The 21289-nt window shown below is 42.6% G+C and overlaps 1 protein-coding gene across 3 annotated transcripts in view; it reads right to left on the bottom strand.

Annotated features, from left to right (window-relative positions):
* NFATC2 (nuclear factor of activated T cells 2) overlaps positions 1 to 21289 on the bottom strand; it is a 125427-nt gene that overhangs the window by 92602 nt on the left and 11536 nt on the right. For 2 of the 3 annotated variants that reach the window (XM_024205794.3, XM_029911800.1), the window contains exons 1-2: positions 5617 to 6201; positions 3104 to 3272 (exon numbers count right to left, since the gene is read on the bottom strand). In XM_024205794.3, the coding sequence (XP_024061562.1) occupies positions 3104 to 3272; positions 5617 to 6110 (663 nt within the window). In that variant the 5' untranslated portion in view covers positions 6111 to 6201. Of the gene's footprint in view, positions 1 to 3103; positions 3273 to 5616; positions 6202 to 21289 lie in introns of those variants that run through there. The other variant, XM_024205795.3, reaches the window with a different exon arrangement.

Here is a 21289-nt window from a genome sequence, read left to right as displayed (position 1 = left end):
TCCAAGTTTATAATAAATCCTCATAAAGAAACTGTCCATATTATCCCCATATACCTGCACATCTGTTCGGAAGCACATCTGTTTGAGAGAGTATAACATTAATCTTTTGAATTTGCAGTTCAGTATCCTTAAGTCTGACTGTAAAATTATGATAAAACTAGAAATATCTGTTCCTGTCTCCACCAGGAAATGTAAATCCCTCTTTGACTGCTATCGATTAAAGGAAAGAAGTGAAGCACTGTTATTTCCCCCCACCTCTGTCCCTTCATGTCATAAGAATCCCCTTCACTGTGATAAACATCCCACTGGTGGGCATTATCTTGGGAAGGTAAATGATACCAACTTGTAAGCAACATAAGGAATGAGTAAGTGCTGATTGGTCATTTATGTCATAGAGCCAGATGATTTAATACATACTGTCCTGGGTCATGAATTTGTCAGCTCCATAAACTAATAAGCGATTGCAAATGTTTAAATCAACAGACTGAGGTACACCAAATACAGGATTGCTGTTTATTGCCCTAAACCCCTTGCCCACACTCCTTACACATAAGCACAGTCCAGATGAAATAAATAAGGACCACGCACGTAAGGGCCAAGGTCTCGATCCTGCAAGATGCTGAGCACTCTGGCCTGATCCAGGAAAACACTTACACATGTGCTTAAATTCAAGCATATGCTTAGACCCACTAAAGTCAGTGGGATTGTTCATGTGCTTAAGGTGTTTTGCTGGATCAGGCTAGAAGATTTAGTACCTTACAGTTCAAGCCCTGAATGCAAGAGGAAAGTTTGAAGGATCTGGCCCTGACTTTGGCTAATCAAAGATAATTTTTGTATCTGTGACTGATATACTTGTATCATTTCCACATACTACTGTAACTTCTGGGAACACCAATCAAAAATTGTCCTTACTTCCTGAACAATATTAGCTGAAACCAGGGGGGACTAAGAAAGGTGATAACTTAAAAGATTGCCATGTCCCACAGGAATACTGCTCAGTTACTCAGCCATCCTTTTATCCAAGACTTTTAATGGTGAAAGTGACAACGGTCTACCTTACAATGATATTAAATTCCATAAAATGATGTCTTAGCTCATCTGTCTTTGTGCTACACAAAGGGGCCAAACTCTGCTCTCATTTAGACCAGTATAAATGTGAAGTTCTTCCTTTGATTTCAATGCATTTACACCAGTGTAACTCAGAGCAGAATTTGAGTCTGATCATTGATGTTTTGGTCAGACTCCAATGCACATGAACCATAGGTTGTTTAAAAAACTCCCACTGTTTCTGTGATTACATCATCCCAATTCACAAGTGAGGTCCTGCCCTAAACTCACTTACCCTTTCCCTACAGACTAATGCACCCAATAAACATGTCTTCTCTCTATTTGCAACTTCATAGCAGGCTATCAAACTTCTCCTTGAAATCAGTCCCAGCACTGTGTACTTAAATTCTCCTCCTGTCCCTGTATCACACCTCAACTGTTGCTGGTGTATGTATTTCCTATTGGGGTTGTATATCCAGAAAAAGGAAAAAAGAAATTGTTACAACAGATGACTACTGGAACTGCAAGCAAAGTATTAAATAAAGACATGATTCAGCATCTGCTCAGTGAATTAAATATATCCCAGGCAAAACATTAAAATGCATATGCTGAGGGATTAAACTAGGGAGAAGTGAATTTGTCTGGGCTAATTTCAAACCCACTTAAAACCCTACTATTAATCTGCTCAATTGATAGGTGGGTTTGCTATCCACTTAGGAGAGACTTTGTAGAAAGGAGGCGGAGACAGAAGGAAATTCAATGGAAAAAAAATAGGGTGAAGTAGTTGAGAAGAGAGAGGAGCAAAGGGAAAAGCAAACAGAGAGATTATGAAAAAAAATGAGCAAGCAATGGGGAGAGAGAAACTCTAAGAAGTAATGGAAAAGGGAAGCCTAGTTTGTATAGTGCCATATACAGGACACCCGCCTGTGTTAGTCAAGCTTTCTGGGGTGGGGGATCTTGCAACCCCTCTATATAGCACAGGCTTCTCTTTAGTTGGAAAAATATGGGGCCAGCTTCTCCTCTCATTTGCATGGATGAGACTCAAGGAGTTATACTGATGTAAGCGAGAGGACAATAAGGTTTTACAAGTCTTTTAATTACAGATCAGGGCAGGGAAGAATTTACATTAGAGGGCAAAAAAGATTTGGGAACGCCAACTAGTTTGGAAAATTAATTAAAAAAATAGTTTTAAGAGGTTTGCAAAACCTCAACCCTCACCCCCAGAGGATCATCCAGTTCTGTCTTAAATTAACTCACATGAGTTATGGGGAACGTATTATTAACTCTTTGGAAACTGTAGCTGAATGTACACACTGCCCCAATCCAACTCTCATTAAAGTCAAAGGGAGTGGTCGCTGTCTGTTCTTTCACTGTACTGGAAGCTGGATGAGCCCTTAGCATTTATTATCTGGAATAAAAAGACTCTACGGGTTAGATGCATTCAGAAGTATGCTTGGCACCTTCTAGTTGGCAGGAATGTAATCTGCATAGCCCATGTAATCCAGTGAGAGAGAATGGCAAAGTGGTTCAGAGACAGTGAGATCTGCTGTGAGCATTCACTGGAAACCCCAGCGTGAACCCAGCATTGAACTGATTTCTGAGGTTGAAAAATGGGGTAGGTAGTTATTTCACAAAATAATAATAATCACAAAAGGCCTGAAATGAAACAAAAAGAGGCTGTTTTGAGAGTTAAACTGGCTCAGTTGGAAGTAGGAATTGTTGGACATCTCATGACAGAGAAAAAGGAGAGTCTGTTAGTCTATAAGGTGCCACAGGCCTCTTTGAGAGTTTGAATGTGATTTCTAATCCAGAAAAGTTGGCGTAAACTTTGGCCTCTGAGGTTTTCACAAACAAATCTCCAAACTTTTTGAAGTTCACCATCGCTCAACTTCAGAGACCTCACACATGTTGGTGAGTGCGAACATGTTGCTGCTTTGTATTAATGTTTACACATGTCCCCCCATAGGGTTATCTCCATTACAAAATGAACTAACACGCTTCCTTATCCCCTACTCCCCAACCATCTGCACATTTCATTAATTCTAAAATCTCTTACCTGGACCACAGGATGGCTCCCCGTTGGTGCTTTGACTGCCCCTCGACTCCCCTCTGTTTCATAGTGTGCCCGATGGTGAGGTTTTGGCTGCACTTCAATGCGCAATTCATAAGAGCCAGACTGATTGGAGAGTGGCCACTCAAGAGGTGGGAGGGATGCAACAGGTACGCTGGACAGGAAAAGATCAGGCAGTTTGAAAAACTCTATGAGATATACGTGTGATGCTGGCAAACCAGCTAACCAACAAACCCATAACAACTTAACAAGAGGCATTGCAATTGTAATCATGACAATTCACTTGTGTGTGAATATCAAAGAGACGTAAGTAGACCAGCAATCACTAACCCATTCATCTTTAGTAACAGGAATCAAGGGAGATGCTAAATGTATTTGACTGTATACCTATATCCTGGAGAAGTTTCCAGTGTAACCAAATTAGCGTGTAGATGCTAAGTCCCTTTCATGTCTTAATTGCCTTTACATCATGTATGAAGTGTGTTCAGTCAACATTAAGATCAAAGATGTGAGACACTGCATGAAACGAATAATATTACGTATATTGTTTTCAGCTTATCTATCCCTGTAATAATGAATGACAGGCAGTTGCCTTATGTAAATCAGGCTACCTGGGTTACCTGTGGATGCATAGGAAATAGAATGTTAATTTCCAAGTGATGGGTCAGTGTGCATTCAACAAAGAAGGATCCGCAGTCACATGCTGCACTCATCACACTTGACAGTCTGTTTCAGTTATAAAAGAAAGCTCAGACCCGATCCTGCTATCTCTGGTCTGCTGAACTTTTAACAGGGAAAGTTTAAGCCGTGGCACTGAGATCTCCAAGTAGTTACTTGGAATGCCCTGGAAAATGCATGGAAAGGCTCTCACAGACTCTACATCTAAGCTGCCCTTTGGGTTCTAACCTTTTGGGCTGATTCCTGAGAGACTTGTGTGCACGCCAGCAGATTCACCATCGCAGCTACAGCTCTGATCTAAGGACTGTGCAATCACTTGTAATGCATATGATCCTTTTCACCATTTAATAACTCTCTTCTTTTTTATTATTAATAAATCTTTAGTTACTTTACTGAGGATTGGCTGACAGCATGATATTTGGGTTAGATCTGAAATATCTGTTGACCTGGGGTTAAGTGTCTGATCCTTTGGGAATGGTAGAACCTCATGTATGGTGAATTGGGTTTTCAGTAACCTCTCATCATAAAGACAGTTGTCTGGATGGTGAACTAGGGGCTCAAATGCCTAATGGGGACAGTGTTTTGGCTTGTTGTTAACGGAAGCTCATTTTGTTATTGGTCTGGTAAATCTAATCATAGAATAAACCACCAGTTTTTGGGGTGTGTCTCCCCTGTTTCTTGCAGTCTGCCCTGAGTGTTGCACTTTCAGTTGTGATCCACTTTAGGCACTGGTCACAGTAGGTACTCATAAAAGTACTTGTAAACACTTCCTCTCCCTAGGTCTAAGGTGCTGTGGGTGAACTCCTGGCCCAACTGAAGTCACTGGGAATTTTGCCATTAACTTCAATGGTGTCAGGACATTACCTTGTACCCTTAATTACAAATGCCACCAAAATCTAGGATTAGCAAATCTTTCTGCAAATCACACTCCAAGCAGAGACACGGTAGATTCCTAATAAAATTGTTTAATGGAGAGTGTGCACTTATATCTGATCTTTGCCATGCACCTTAGATTTTAATAATTTACCGTGAAATAATAAATCTCCATTTACTTAGTTCTGTAAACCGTGTTTTTTGTTTTTGCTTATATAAAAAGAACAAAGTGATGTATAATATACATGAAAACAAAGGTAATAATGCACAAAAACACTAATAAAATGCTAATGTTTCTTACCAGATACTACATTTCCCTGTTATTAAAGTACAGGAAAATCTAATATTATAAAATTACAGTAAGAGAAAATATGTTCAGTGCTGGCAATGGATCTTAACCAACTATTACCTCATTGAGATAAACTTCAGCAAAGACTCCTCTGATCAGACAACCCATAGAATTTAATGTCCTATATATTTTTGCATTAGATTTGTGGTTACTAGAGGACAATGTGTTAAATCACACAGGGTCCAAGTCTGTGGGCTGCTGAGTAGCTTCAGTTCCCACTGGAATCACATCAGTGAGACTTGAGAGCATTCAGTACCACAAAGGATTGAATCCATAATTTCCAAATACATCACCGCATATTGAGGCACCAATCCTAAAGCATGATCTGAGGCAAAGTAACTTCACACAAGGACCAACACTGTTGAATCATACTGCAGGATTGATGGCCTTATACTTTAAGCTTCTTGGGAGGGAAACAGTATTCGTCTTTGAAGCGTGCCAGTGGCGCTGAATAAATTACATACAGTGCTTCCACTGGTAAAGTCGATCTGTTTATACGACTCTTTACAGCAATGCAGCGTATCTGTAAAGAATTTGATGAGAGTCAAGGAATAAACCTAGCAAGTGAAAATACAAAAACGTGAAAAGTACAACATACCTGCAGATGGGTATTGCAGGCACCAGCTGCTTTGGCCAAGACGGAGGTACTAACAAAATGGATTCAGGTGCTGAGTTTCTCCTGTCTTCCTGATCACAAGGCCCAAGGTAATCAACGGTCTGAAAGAATGCTGGAATGCTGTTTTTGTGGGAAGGCACTGATGGGGGATCAGGGCTGGTTTTCCAAATTTTCATGGGAACACCACAGGGAGGATCCGTGCTAAGGTTGTTCATAGCATCCATGAGACTAGAAGAGCTGGGCAACTGGGTGTAAGTGAGCAAAGAGCTGTCTTCTCTCAAAGGGATGTGAGGAGAGGCTTGTGGAGAAGGGGTCCTTGACTGTCGTGGAGAAGTGGAAGGCGGCTGAGTGTTGTAGAGCTCAGTGCAAGAGTACCTCCGTTTTGCACCTGGCGATGAAGACCTTGAGTTGGGACGGGGTGATGGTGAATGTGGTCCCAAGCAGGTATCCTCCGTGATGCTTGTTCGTGGTGACATTATTGGCGAGGTTCTAGGGGAATAATGAGTATGGATGTTTTGAAACTGTGGACAAAGGTCATCACTAGGGCCATTATTTGGTGAAACACATGGTGATGTGTAAGGAGAGAAATTTGTCTCTGAAATGAAACTTGCAGATGAGCCGCTACTAGCTGGGCTCAAACACAGCGGTTCTCTGTAGCCCTCATGGCCAGGGACAGGCAGTGTAAACCTTGGGCTAGCGGTGGCTGAGTTGGACTGATGTTCTACCAAAAGATCTGTGTCTCTGATGTGCAAGGGAACCCTTGGATTAGTCAGTTCATGGGATGGAGTGATTTCAATCCTAGGGCTCAAAGCAGAGGCCCCAGACTTTACAGGGTCCAAGTTGCATTTTGACCCTATGCTATCTGGCTGTCCATATCTGCCCATGTGATCTGCAGAAAGACTAGGAAAAGCCAGGGGGCTGTATGGCTTGAGGCCATAGTCCAAGACATCATCATGAGGGTATGTAACTCCAGTGGGTGGGCTGTTGGTTTTATGTGAAGGAGTCGATTCTTCTGGAAAAAGAAGGGTCTCTTTAAGACTATAGATATTACTACAGAAGCTGAGCAATCATGGATTAAAAAATGCATATTGATAAAATGGATGTGATCTGGTATTAGGTGAATAGTAAGTTGTTGTTTTTTACTATTTTTTACTGCAGTTAGTGCATGTGAAAGGTACTGGATTAACAGCTCAGGAAGCTTAAATCCTCAGAACAGGCACAGGATGGACAGTGACACTGCAAACTTCTCCACACTGTCCTGCCAATCTACTGCTACCTGAACCCTGACGTGGGGTCACCTGTGGGGGTGAGACGGTAGTTCAGTTTCCATGCCTGTTTAATCTTTGGCCTCTCTGCTGACACTGCCAACAGGGTACAAATTAATGCCAATTGTGGTGATGTGATTTTTGTATATTTTTATCTGTCAGGAGCTGGACTGAGACTTAACATGTCACAAAACCAGATCCCAAAGGGACTGAATAAAACTAAAAGACAAAAAAGTGTTTTTCCATTTTCTCATATAGCAAAGTCTAGGTCAAATATGCTTCATGAAAACAAAATTCAACACAAATATATAAATTACCAATTAATTCTGTTTTCACAGTGTGGTTGTAGCCTTCTAGGTCCCAGGACATGAGAGAGACAAGGTGGGTGAGCTAATATCTTATTGGTGGAAGAGACAAGCTTTTGAGCTCCACAGAGCTCTTCTTCAGGCCCGGAAAATGTAACCAGAATGTTTCCGTGTCAACACCTGTACCTTTGAGAACGAGGACTGAGCTATCAATCCATATCTAACCTGACACTAAAAATCATAGTCTCAACAGAGACACTGGCTTTATGGCTCATTACAACAATTTGTAACCTACTAAGCCTCTTTTGTCCTGTGACTGCAGAAGTGTTAATTGCCCACTTCATTTTCAGTGGTTTATTGCAACCATATGCTTAACAATCTGTCCAACCTTGTATTTAGCTGTGACACTCTGGCAGCAGCGGCTCCAGGCACCAGCGCTCCAAGCGTGTGCCTGGGGCGACAAGCCGCAGGGGACGCCCTGCCGGTCCCTGTGAGGGCGGCAGTCAGGCAGCCTTCGGCGGCATGCCTGCGGGAGGTCCGCCGGTCCCGCGGCTTCGGCGGCAATTCGGTGGTGGGTACGCCAAATCCGCGGGACCGGGGACCTCCCGCAGGCATGCCGCCGAAGGCTGCCTGACCACCGTGCTTGGAGCGGCAAAAAAGCTAGAGCCGCCCCTGCACTCTGGTTACCAAAAGAAGAGCTCTGTGGAGCTCAAAAGCTTGTCCCTTCTACCAGTGGAAGGTCCATTAAAAGATATTGCCTCACATAGCTTGTGTCGCTCAATAATTCTGTGTGACAGCTTATTTGGCTTCATATTTCCTCAACAAAGCATGCAATAAGTCTCAAACAAGTGAGCACGAGTAATCAGAAAACATACTGTACAGTTGGTATTTAAAAATTAAATATGTACAAGGAAGCCAACCTATTTCTTATCCGGGCAAATTATTTCTTGATTTCAAGTCAAAGAGCATTTGGTCTTTATAAGGAGTACATGGTTCGGCAGAAGACGTCAAGGCTCAATCCTAGAATCTTTGCTTATGCAAGTAGGGTTGCAGGCCAAAGCCTATCATTATCTAAGAATCTAGATTGAGTGGGATGCTCAGGGGCTGCAAGCCACAGTCCCCGCTCTACTGCCTTTGAAGTCAATAGCAAAACTCCCATTGATGTCAATGGGCCTGATTCTGATTTCACACAGGGGTTCACCAGTCCACTGCCATCAGCTTCCGTGGAATTACTCCTGAATAGCATCTGTTAGTGAGAGCAGAGTCATGCCCAATGAGAGCAGCACCCGACCCCCAGACTTAATGAACACACATATGTTAGCTGCAGTGCTGATATAGTTTCACCAAAGTGACACCTGAAAGACATTTATTCACTGAACAAAATGATAGAAAATATAATAATAATTTCTACATTTGTCTTTAAGTGATAAGAGGCATGGACAAGAGGAATATTTTTTAAGGTTCTGATTAATTTGGCATTCAGTGGTCAGAATTACACTGTAATTATGGATTAATTGGCTCTCTGAATTCACCCTGGGGCATACAGCTGTACGTATTGCAGGCGAACAGCCCATCATTAAAATATCTAACTAACTGTTCCACCTTATTCTCCTAGTCATTCCCAAACAGCACTCCACGCAAGAGACCAGTATTACATATGTAATGCGGGAGGCACCAATTGTGCATCTTACAAAAGTAGTGTATGTTTTTCCATGAAATGTTTGCTCACCCTCTTACACACACAGTTACATTTTATTTCAAGGGAATTTTTCACATCCTTTAGTATTTCTTTTTTCCCGATACAATGCCAGTTTTGCATTGAAAGCATGCAGGAATTCAAAAGTTGGCTTCCCTGTTTCAAATCTTTACTTATAAAGGCAAATTCATTATTCCTCCACTTTCCCAGATCACTTTCCAAGTGAAAAAAAAATTATAAAATGCTCTGAGTTCCTGGTAAAATGACTCTTTCTAGTTTGCTACAAAACATGACCCCCACTCAAAAAAACCCCAAAATACCAAAAACCGCTAATTTTGACTAGTTCTGCTTTTTTGTTCTGCACATTTTGCACAGCCTCTGGGATGCTGCATTTAAACCGAAATTCTGTGTGGTTTTTTCCCCCTTATCTTTTATGCCTCAAAAATGCCTGCCAAATGTTTATTTGACAGAGCCACAGAAGGCTCTCAGTGTCCCACTTGCAGATTTCTTCAGGCTCCTGTTAGCAGTTGCCTTATTTCATCACAGTAAATGGATGATTATAGGGATAACAAATTAGAAGTAACTAAATCTTGAGCCAGATACATTTTGGCATTGTTGATCTCAAATTTCAAATCTTTGGTATCCATGAAAACTGACTGTCATCCAGATCACCCAAGTTCTGTGGCACCTAACCCCAGAGACTGATCCTACGCATCATTTCATACAAGAGGAACTCATCCCACACCACTACTGTACAAGGCAACATGCCCCTTCTCATTCATACAAAATGTCCCTTTCTTTGATTTCAGTGGAATTACTCCTGATTTACATTGGTGTAAGTAGGAGCAAAATCAGCCCCACAACTAGAGTGACCAGATGTCCCGATTTTATAGGGACAGTCCTGATTTTGGGGTCTTTTTCTTATGTAGGCTCCTATTACTCCCCACCGCCTGTCCTGATTTTTCACACTTGCTGTCTGGTCACCCTACCCGCAACTAGAGCAGGACCTGATCTCAACACTATAGGAACTTAAACTTCTACATTGTCTCAGTAATCATGGAATGGTTCTCTAGGCTGACCAATTTCACACCAAGGAACAGTAAAATGATTGCATGTTTCAGTTCCCAGATCAACTATGGCCCCTACCATACATAGCAATACGATATGGGCACATAGACAGATGATGAGATAGCACAATATGGAAGTGTTACAATTCCTGGCCCCAGAGCCTTAGCTAAATTTGTTAAGTGGTGCAGTTTTTCAGGAGAGAGAGAGAGAGAGTGTGTGTGTGTGTGTGTCATGAGGGCAGTAAAGAAATTGTCCTATATATGGAATTTTCAAAGATGCTTCTGCTAACAGACCTCACCCCTTCGCATGTTTTTAAACTGAGCTGCAGAGATCTAATAAAGACTAATTTTAATTCACACATGAATAAATGTTGAAGAAATATTAATACAATAAAATTATTGTGGTGAGCATCATTCTAAGATCACTTTGCTTATTATTAAAATACTTCAACAGCCACTTTCACCCTTACCAGCCACTTTTACTACAGGGTCAAGCAGGGGAATTCACATTCCTGCTATTATTCACAGCAACAAGCAACAACATGAACCTAGATTCATATAGCACTTTTCATCCTCAGACATTCCAAAGATCTTTACAGACTGTATATACTGAGCTCGCGCACCCACCGTGAAAACGTGGCAGGCATTCTGTGCCAGCAACACTACACACAATGAAAATTAAAACCATCTGTAATTTAACCTGCATAAGTTATCGATATAGCAGGCAGCATCACTGGAATCTGATCAAGGCACTAAGCAGAACATCTCTGAACGTCACCTTGAAAAAAAAATGCCCGAGGATCTTCACTGACCAAAAAAAAATGGCTAAGGCCTCAGTATTACCTCTCATGCAAAAGAGATCACCTCCAGCAGCACAGTGAACTCCCTAGAACCACCCTGGTTTATTGGCTCAATTCTGCCTCAGAGGGAAGACTGCCACTCACTGAATCAACATAACTTCCTGCAGTACCTAGGTTTTTCTTGGAGTTTTCCCATCCAAATCCCAACTCTGCTGAGCTTAGGAGATGCAATGAAATCACTGTCTGAGGTGGTATGGCTATAACCCATGTGTTTGTGACATCACAGTCTGTCGCCATAGAAATGATTGTGATGTTACAAATACAGCATTGTGACTTTGCTGCAGGAAGGAAGAGGAGAAGGTTGGTGTGAAGCAGCAATTCCTGCTTTAAATTTAAACCACTCTTTCATTTAGGGCCCAATTTGGTTCCCATTGAAATCAGGGGGAGTGTTGCCTTTAACTTCAGTGGAAGCAGGATGGGGCCCTTAATTAGCAGACACATAGCTGTCAATAGTCCCTGTCTGGCTAGCGCTGTTGCTGGGTTTTGGACTCTGTTCCAGGAAGGAATAAGCCCAGCCAACATCCCAGCTCCCCCGCTTGAGCACCACAGGAGTTTGTTTTTGTAAACAATGTCAGCCTCCTGCCTTTGAGAGGGGAAGTAAGGTTGTTTCTCCACATGCAGGGCAGGCCACTTGAGTGCTCTGCCTGGCTGCTTTCCCTTTGCATTCACAGGCACTGAGAGTGCCTGGGGGAGGATTCAGCCAGATGGCCCCAAACAGTGGCTGCACTACCCTGGCCCCCTCCCCTCCAGGTGATGACAGAACCATGGCAAATGCATAGCTGGGTCAGCAAGTCTAGGGGGCGGAGGGCAGAAATTCTCCCTGGGGCTGACCATCCACTTGTTTACAGCTTCACTATAGGGGCTTGTGCAGTGGAGAGAGGGGTGTAATTAGTTGTGCTGTGGGGACAAAGATGCATCAATGGTGCTGGGTGGACAAGAAAAATAAACTGAAATGGAGCAGGGGGGACCTCAGGTCGGAGAAAAACAGGAGCACCTTGAGATGAGAGAAAGAGGCAGGGAGAAGCCTCATAGTCCTGCTCCCCCATTGAAGATGTTAGGGGGAATGGCCCTACTGCTTTCCTCCTGAAAGCAGCAAAGGGGGTCAGAGTCTCCTTCCTTGCAAGCAGATAATGACACGTCCAATGAGCCTGTTGGGAAAGGTTTGGGGGGATGTTTTGGGTGGTAGGGTTTTGAGTCTCCTTGTGGGGCCCTCCCTAGGTTCAGATAGGCATCCACACTTCCGTCTGTCTAGCCAAACCCCACGGCTTTAAGGCTTTGTCTGTTTCACCCACGTATGGCACCCTAAAACCTCGACTGTAAGCTGTCTGCGTAAGGGCTGTCTTCTCTGGTGCTTGGCTCTACAGTGCCTGTCACAATGGAGTCCTGATTGGAGTTCCTAGGTGCTACCATAATAAAAATAATAAGATATAGATATATTCAACGTACTTCCAAATGCATCCGAAAGCTCATACAACCCCCTGGTGGTGGGAGACTCCTTGCCCCCTACACACACACCCTAGCTTACATGAAGAAGAATTGTCAGTCGAGTTTATTTTTAAGAACACAAAAAATTAAGCCACACAGAAGTAAGGTAAGTGGATTTAAGTTTAAGGACCAAACTCTGTATTCCAAAACTCTCCTGACTTTGACGGGCAGTTGAAGTGCATAAGGAAGGAAAGCTGCCTCAGGCTCCTATATATTCAAGATTTCCCCAGCATGAAAGTTTCTCATATTTTGTATTACTTGCAACTTCAAAGCTGCTTAGACTGCCAAATGTGATCTGGCCAATTAGTCTGAATTTAGAGTAATAGATCATCAGCACAACAGCATAACCATGCTGGATTTGTGTAAAATCATCTAGGAAAAGCTAAAGATAACACCATCCAGGATGCAAGAATCAAGAGAATTCAAAGTAATGGGCCTGATTTGGATCTCACACCAGTTTTCCAACAGTGCAACTCCCTTGATTTTAATGGAGTTATTTCTTATTTGCACCAGGGTGAAAGGAGAATCCAGCCCATAGAATGTTAAATTACATAAACTACATAATTGAAAGGGCACAGTAAAGATATTTTTCATGTATTTGAAAAAGCCCTTTCTTCTGTTATTTACACTAACTACTTGGAAGTGTAGAGTGAAAGTTGGTTTCATAAGTGAAATATGCTTCTCTCTAATGTGCACGTTGGATTCTTTATTGCAGGGCTGCTGATAAACACTGGGCTGTGCATATTGGTTTGTTTATTGTAGGGCTATTTACCAGGACTGGGGTGCTGATATTTTTTCTTTTAATAAAAGCAGTATAAAAGACTTTGTTTTGTGGCAGGGGGAGTGCGGGGGGAGGGGGAGGGGAAGAGGGAGATGAGGGAATTACATGGAGATTGAAAACAAAAGAAGCCAGGTCCCAAATTTGACTTATCAACATTGGCAGTGTCCTTTTAAATCTGTGTAAAAGATTACAACTACATTGGGTTAAAGATATTAGCAAAAGGTTGTGCCCAGAGACAACTGCTGCCTTCGCACACCACCTTTCATTGTTGTTAGTGGCACTTGCTTGTATTTTAGGGCAAAATTAGTCCTCAATTATTTTATAGAGACATTTTTATGGGTCTCAAATGACTCTACAAAGAATGGTGCCCCATTCTGAATCCTCAGTATTAATGGATCTTAACTAGTCACCAACAGATTGTGTGATAGCAATCAGAGAATCTCATTCCAGAACACAGAAACATAGGAATTGCCATCCTGGATCAGATTAGTGGTCTATCTAGTCCAGCATTTTATATCCCACAGTGGCCAGTACTCTGAAACATCTATTAAGATGTACGAAACTGTACAGAATGGTTGGTGTAACCTGCTCATACACAAAGTTCTTTTCTGACTCCCAACCATCAGAGGCTTATGAGAATTTGTAGCCTCTCAGCCAAAAATGGAGAATGGTGATCTTCAACTGGAAGAAATTCAGCAGATGGGTTTCCAAGAAGACATTCTCTGAGCAACAGGAAAGGATGTCTCTCTCAAGTTTAAAATTAGATACAATCAAGACAGCAGCACTAAGAAGTTTTCAAAGCACTGGTCAGGTGCATCTTCAAGAGAATAAAAAAATATTGCACACACCTTTGGTTACCATGGAGAAACTTAATGTTCATCCCTACAGTACAACACACCCGCTTTTCAGAATTCCAGAAGTCTGTTTATCTAAGCAAACCTCTCAGTTCAGCCTGTTACTAGCTGGCATTTCTAGTTTTAATACCCTCAGAAGAAGATAACTAATGAAAACCTTGAGATCAAAGTTAAAAGTGAAAGGCAAAGTGGAAAGTGGCACCTTTTTATTACACTCCTGCCTATGTAAATGCTTGGCTTAGAGATGAAAATCCAATATTAATAATATTGACTGTTGGATTTTTATTTACCCTTTTTTTCTCGCTGTTGTTTTTATAGCAGCCCATGTTCCTGTTGTCTCAGGCACACATAAGCACTGGAGATGGCCAGCTGCTTTCAGTAAGGATATTGCTGTCTTTTCCATGGCAACAGATTGTAATATAGATACTAATTTTAAGACATAAGCTTAAAAGGACACTGTCAAGTTACAGTATTTTTTTTTTCATTTGTCTAAAACAAATTTCCCCCAGGCTCCAATCCTGAAGCCTGAAATTGATATTTGTTTCCTTGCCAAAAATGGATCCTCTTTGCTATGTTTACAGTGACTTCTTATGATAGGGCTGGCCAGGAGAGGTGGGCTGAGCATCCTAGTCCATAAGGCAAAACCAGAATCTCATAGCCAAATGTCTCTGAATGTATGAACTGGATTCAAAACCTAGAATCCAAAGACACTCCTATGGCTTTGGTTGTGTTTTGAATCTAAAACTGAAAAGGACCGGTTTACCTTGTTCCTGCTGAGATGTGGCCAAAATCTCTCAAAACCAATCATCAACTACAACCAGCTTGACATATGGATTAAAGCTTTTTCTTTAAATTTTAAATTTTCTGTTTTCTGTTGTAAACATTAGTACATTGAAGGTTACTGATGTACACAAATTGCTTACAGATTCTGAATAGTGTCTTTTCAAAGTCAGGGAATGTTGTCCAGATTACAATGCTAGTATTTTTTTGTGCTCTTTCTTATGCTAATTATTTCCATCTTGGGAACAAACAAAATTAATAGTAGTTATGGTTTCTAGCCATTCAAATATGGAGAAAGCAGGCTTTAGAAGGAAATTACATCTCTCAACAAGTGTACACTGCTCACCATTCGTGTGGTTGAGAAGCTGAACCTTTCTGCACCCTCCTACACACTACGATATCCTGTGGAGTTTCCTACTATAGACTACTCAGCACTAGCCTCTACACTAAAGAGATGAATGAAAAACGCATCTGAAGACTTCACTGAAATATGTTTTTCATTAAAATAATTGCCCTTAACAGTCACTGGTTTACTTTAGCAACTTTGAAATTGTATTAAACCTAAGAGATAATGTGGATTAACATAAACTTTAGATTATATTAACCATCCTGCTTCTATTACATTGCTTGTGCCTAGGAATGTAGCAATAAAAAGAATCTACTGTGCTAATGGTGCCATACATGATACCTACTTTATCTCCTTCTGCCACACTGCCCCCTATGTACTGAACAATCTTCCAACTCCAGTGTGGCAAGCCATTACATTCTCTTCATTCAAATCCTTCCTAGAAAATTGACTTCTTTTGCAGTGTCCACAAAAAGTGATTCTGTCTCAAAAACTAAATCCTAGTTATTCCCTTCTCTATGTCCTATCAACTGTTGCTATATAGTTTAGACTGGAAATTTTAGGGGACAGGAACGCTGTGTATTTTATATCACTTAGCTAACAAATAGTAAGAAATCAAGCATGCTTAATTTTGTTAGGCCTGGACAGCTTAACACAGTGGCTCTCAACCTTTCCAAAGTACTGTACCCCTTTCAGGAGTCTGATTTGTCCTGCGTACCCCCAAGTTTCACCTCACTTAAAAACTACTTGCTTACAAAATCAGACATAAAAATATAAAAGTGTCACAGCACACTATGACTGAAAATTTGCTTATTTTCTCATTGCTACCATATCATTATAAAATAAATCAATGGAAATATGAATATTATACTATACACTGAAATGTAAGTACATAGAGCAGTATAAACAAGTCATTGTCTGTATGAAATTTTAGTTTGTACTGACTTCGCTAGTGCTTTTTATGTAGCCTGTTGTAAAACTAGGCAAATATCTAGATGAATTGATGTACCCCCTGGAAGACCTTTGTGTACCCCCAGGGGTACGTGTTGAGAACCACTGGCTTAACATGTAACTTTGGGTGGTGGGGAATGGGAAGGCATATATTCACATATCAACCTTTACAGTAATTCAGTCTTATGTGGGCTTAGCAGGATAACCCCCCCCCCTTTTCCTGGAAGGACGCAAATTGTAAAGTTTGGAACTAGAAAATTCCTCAAAATTCAGGAATGATCTTGGGTTTTGGTTCAGGCCCATCCAATTTTTTTCTCCTCAAAATTTTAAATCCATATAGTCCTTTAACCCAATCATTTATTATGTCAGGTAGCACACAGGACTCCCGTTTTAAATTCAACTTTCAAAATATCCTCTGCCAAGATGATGCTAGTCACAGGGAGTAAAGTAAGCCATCCTCAACTACAGTCAATTCCATTGCACAAATGTGCACTATTGACACTGATGTGCAAAGTATTTTAGAAAGGGCAGGAGAGTGTCTCCAGTCATTCAAGTCACTAGATGTAGCCAATCTACCTTGCCTTAGCGATTGGTTGCTACCGTTTTATAAAGAATCTGAACACTAGAATAATTTTAAAGCAACCGCACATTTCACCTAAAACTAAGTTGTAAAATAATCATTTCGCTCACTATTAGTCACTCCAGTAAAGTATTAAATTAGGCCTCACTCCCGCAAAGATTTATGCACACATTTAACATTACAACTGTGAACAACTCATGCAAGTAAAGTTCAGCAGATGGGTCAGCCTTTGCAGGATGGGAGCCACAGTGAGGAAGTGTGAGGTTTAAAAACAACAAATTCAAACGAGCTGACATAGTTTAAATCATGTTTCTCTCTCTTCTGCATTACCCCGTTTTTTTTAAACCAAAATGTAAACGTTATGCAACTTTGAGCAAGAGGCAAACACAAGGCAGTATATTATATGTGTTCACTGGTTGTGTTTTACCATTGTGATTAAATTCATCTGCCTGCTCTCTAGTCATTCATCCCATTACAACCAAAGCAAATGGTTCTAAGGGATATACTCTTGCTACTGCACGATGAATAGCAGGTGAAATGTCTTTATCTTCCTTTCCTTTTGCTAATACAAAGAAGCTCAAAATAGATTGTCCACAAGGGATATTGTAACCTCACCAGAAACTGTAGCATTTCCCTACCGCCCTCTTAGGGTTAACTGGAGAAAACAACTTGATCTCTCCCGAGAGCGCAGCCAACCCCTCCCCAGAAATACTGTTACTTCTGCCCAAGTTCTAGAAGGACCAGGCAGCAGCTCATCCTGGCACAAAGCCCTACATATTCCAGACACTCTCGGTACTTTGAAGCCATTATTTCACATATCCAGGGGCACGGGGGTTTTAAGCTGTTTTTTTTTTTAATGGATAGTCGCCACAAACCTTCTGTACACTTCAAGTAATCATAATCATAATCGAATAATATCGAGAAGTCGAATTCCTCTTGAGGGCTGACGTTTTGATTGGGGTCATGGTCCCCCTGCTGTGAGTCAAACTCCGGATCCTTATGGGTGGAACTCATCTGTGTCGCCTGGCCAAGTCCTGCTTTATTAAGAGGGAGAGGAGATGGGAGCAAAAATGGACACCTCCCTGGCTGAAAAGCTGTAAATTTCACGCCCACCAAAAAACAAGATCCTTCGAAGTATAAGAGGAACCGGGAGTTTAAAAAGAAAAAGAAAAAGAAAATCTCCCGAGCTCCTGTTATCACCTCTCAGCTCAGCCAGCGGCACTTTTAAAGCAAGGTCCGCTCTGGTCTGTATAAATAATCCGGAATGGGATGGTGAGGTGAGGCGTCCCCAGCTGTCTGTGTGATGGGTGAGTGATCCCAGGCTGAGCTTCCCCGCTCCTAGCCCCGTCACACAGCAGCTCAGTGACAAGAGTGTGAAATTAACTAGATGAACAGTGGCAACTTCCTGTTCTCACCAGCCACCTGCAGCTAGGAGGCGGGTCCTGCCTGAGGGAGGAGCCCCCTCCTGCAACGAGCAGAAGGGGGACGGGGGGGAACTGCCCTGTAATTCGCAGGACGATCCACCCGGGGGATGGGGAGGATGAGGGGGCACAGAGAGGGAACTCGGTCAGGAGCAAGAGATGAGAGAACCCTGGGCACTGGGGAGCTGGAGAGAGGGGAGGCCGCATCTGAAAGCGGGGTGGGGGCTACATATTTTGGGGAGTGCAGAGAGGAGCCTATATGTATGTGCATGCGAGCGGGGGTGGGGGGAGGATGCATGTGTTGCGGAGAGAGCCTTTAGCTGCGATGGGGGGTTTTTAGTTCAGGGTGGGAGCCTTTGATAAGGAATTTTGCATGTGCCTGGGTGGGGAGCGTGTAGGAGGGAGAGATGATTTGGGGGGGGGAGGTGAAGCAAGCGGGCGTGTGCATGGGCAAAAGTGGTTTGGGGAAGGGCTGTAGGAGAGTATGTGAGAGAGGCTGGAAGGAGATGAATCCGTCCAGAGAGACTGGGGATGGGGAATCCACAGAGGGAAGAAAGGAGGAACAGAGGAGGGAAAGAGAGAAGGCCGGGGGGAGACACACCGGAAAAGAAGAGAAGGAAGGAAAGGGACCGAGTATTTGCACAGTACAGCAAACTAGACTTTACAAACATGGTGGAAGAGATAAGGAGAGATGTAGCAGAAGGGGGAAAATAGAGGGGAGGAAATGAAAAGTGAAAGTGAAAAGAACAAACACAAGGGATACAAAACAATGTTTTTAAAGGGCCTTATGCTTAATACAGAGCTTAAATGGCAAACAGGAGGTGGTTATTTTTAAAGGGGTGGATAGTACAGACCATAGGGGTATGGCCAGAAATTTGCTGAAAGCAGCAAACTGCCTAGGGCAGCCTTGTTCAGCCAACCGCTTTCCCCTGGCTATCATTTTTTTCTATGGTGAATAAAATTCTTCCTCTTGGATCCTCCCTCCCCACTCCTGGGATTGTTCATGTGGTTGCACTTGTTTTATGTGCTCTGGAGGGTCTGTTGCATCCCAGCCATCCTCTGCTCTGCCCCCAGCCACTGCTTCATGCAGTTCTTACTCCTTCAATCATCTGTGGATTTTCACTAAGTCCAGTGTACGACAGTGGACAGGTTTTGGATTGGACGTATCCAGCAAACAAGGACTGGCCTTTCTGGACTAGGATACCTTTAGGAAAGAGAAATTTTGTGTCCATCTTCAGAAGGCCTCTATTCTGCTCATCCCTTGCTCATGGGGGAAAAAAAATCTTACAAAGCCAACCATCCAACTCCCTTTATGCACTTCCCACTGACCACACTACCAATGCAACCAGCCTCCAGACCCCCTTAATCAGCTTCTCCACCAATCAGCTCCATATTTGCCTCAATTCACAGGACATCCTTCCCGAGCTAGTCCACAAAGCTGCTACCCCCTCCTGCCTCAAAACTCACTTCTGTCGTGATGCCTGGGACATGGCTGTCATTGCGGGTTCTGTATACCTGTACTATATGTTTTATTTCTTAAGCATATGTTGTATTATCTAGGTATCTACAGGACTCTCATTACTATAGCATTTGAGCAACTCACAGTCCTTTAATGTGTCCAGTGAGGTAGGGGAAAGTGCTGTTATTCCCACTATACAGATGAAGAAGGAGGCACAAAGAGGCTTTTGTACCCTTCAGCATGTCACTTAGGCACAGGTTTTTAAAGATATTTAGGTGTTGCTGCGCTCAGAGTTGCAGTCTCACTGATTTAGGCACCTAACCCTCATTTTTCAAAAGGGATTTAGGCACTTGGGAGCCTGTATCCCACTATCTTTAAAGATCTGGGCCTAACTGACTTACAGACGGTTACACAAGAAATCAGTGGTGAATTGGTCTCCCAAGTCCTAGGTTAGTGCCTTAACCACTGGACCATCCTTCTGCTCACTATTATCATAATGTAGCCAACACTTGCTGGCACTTTACTTGTTTGTTGCTCTCCCTTCCTCTCATTTTCATGTCTCTTAGTTCTGAAAGACAAGATGGGTGACAATATCTTTGGGCCAACTTCTCTTGTTTTATCACTTTTGCTCTGTGGGGCAGATAATGTGCCTTCGTCTGTGTTTGGAAAGCATCTCATATATTGCTGCCTCCACCAGATACAAATAATAACAGTTTGAAAGCTGATATTGAATATATTACATTTATATATAGCATCTTCATCCACCATTGGAGTGAAGCTACTAATGGGATGGAACGTTGGAGGGGTGTAGCGCTCAATACTTCCTGACATGAAATGAAGACGATAATAAATGCAATAACATTCCTCTTGTAGTTTCAGGTAGGCAAAGAGAATTACCCTCACTGGAATATGACTTGAATAACATGCTAACACTCCCACTATCACAGAAAGTGTCATGAAATATTTAAAGCTAGATTTTCAAAAAGGCAGGTGCTATTGTGTACCTAGTTTGCATGTGCTATTACTGTAGTTCAGGGGTGGCCAACCTGTGCCTGAGAAGGAGCCAGAATTTTCAAATGTACATTGCCAAAGAGCCACAGTAATACGTCAGGAGCCCCCCATCAGCTCCCCCTGCTCCTAGCGCCTCCCGCCCACTGGCAGCCCTGCCGATCATCGCCTCCCTCTCCCTCCCTGCACCTCCCGATCAGCTGTCTCGTGGCATGCAGGAGGCTCTGGGGGGAAGGTGGGAGGAGCGAGGGCATGGCAGGCTCAGGGTAGGGGGCAGGAAGGGGTGGAGTGGGGACAGGGCCTGTGGCAGAGCCAGGGGTTGAGCAGTGAGCACCCCCCAGCACATTAGAAAGTTGGTGGCTGTAGCTTCAGCCCCGGAGTCGGTGCCTATACAAGGAGCCGCATATTAACTTGTGAAGAGCCGCATGTGCCTCCGGAGCCACAGGTTGGCCACCCCTGCTGTAGTTGTACACACAACTGTGATATTTACAAAAGCAGATGGTTAGGAATGCCATGAAGTCTAGTGGTATTTTCTCCACAAGTACACACTGCATGATACAATTTAAACAAACGGAGAAGAATCATAGTCTAGTCCTTAATTGACTGAACATTATGCTGACATTGATACTATATTTTAACCCAACAGAGATTGAGAGGGCAATACCACACTTAATTCATGCAAAAAGTACATAGTAATACAATAGCTTCCTTGGAGTGAGCAACTTGAGCTTTCTTCTGCACATATTGCCAAAACAGCCAGGAAAGACAATTGACTGGGTTTCCACTTTGTCAGCACG

The sequence above is a fragment of the Terrapene carolina genome, unplaced genomic scaffold (assembly GCF_002925995.2).
Source record: "Terrapene carolina triunguis isolate 2854851 unplaced genomic scaffold, T_m_triunguis-2.0 Scaffold130, whole genome shotgun sequence".
NCBI lineage: Eukaryota > Metazoa > Chordata > Testudines > Emydidae > Terrapene > Terrapene triunguis.
Note: the sequence above shows the minus strand (reverse complement) of the source record. Positions and strands in the feature narration are given on the sequence as shown.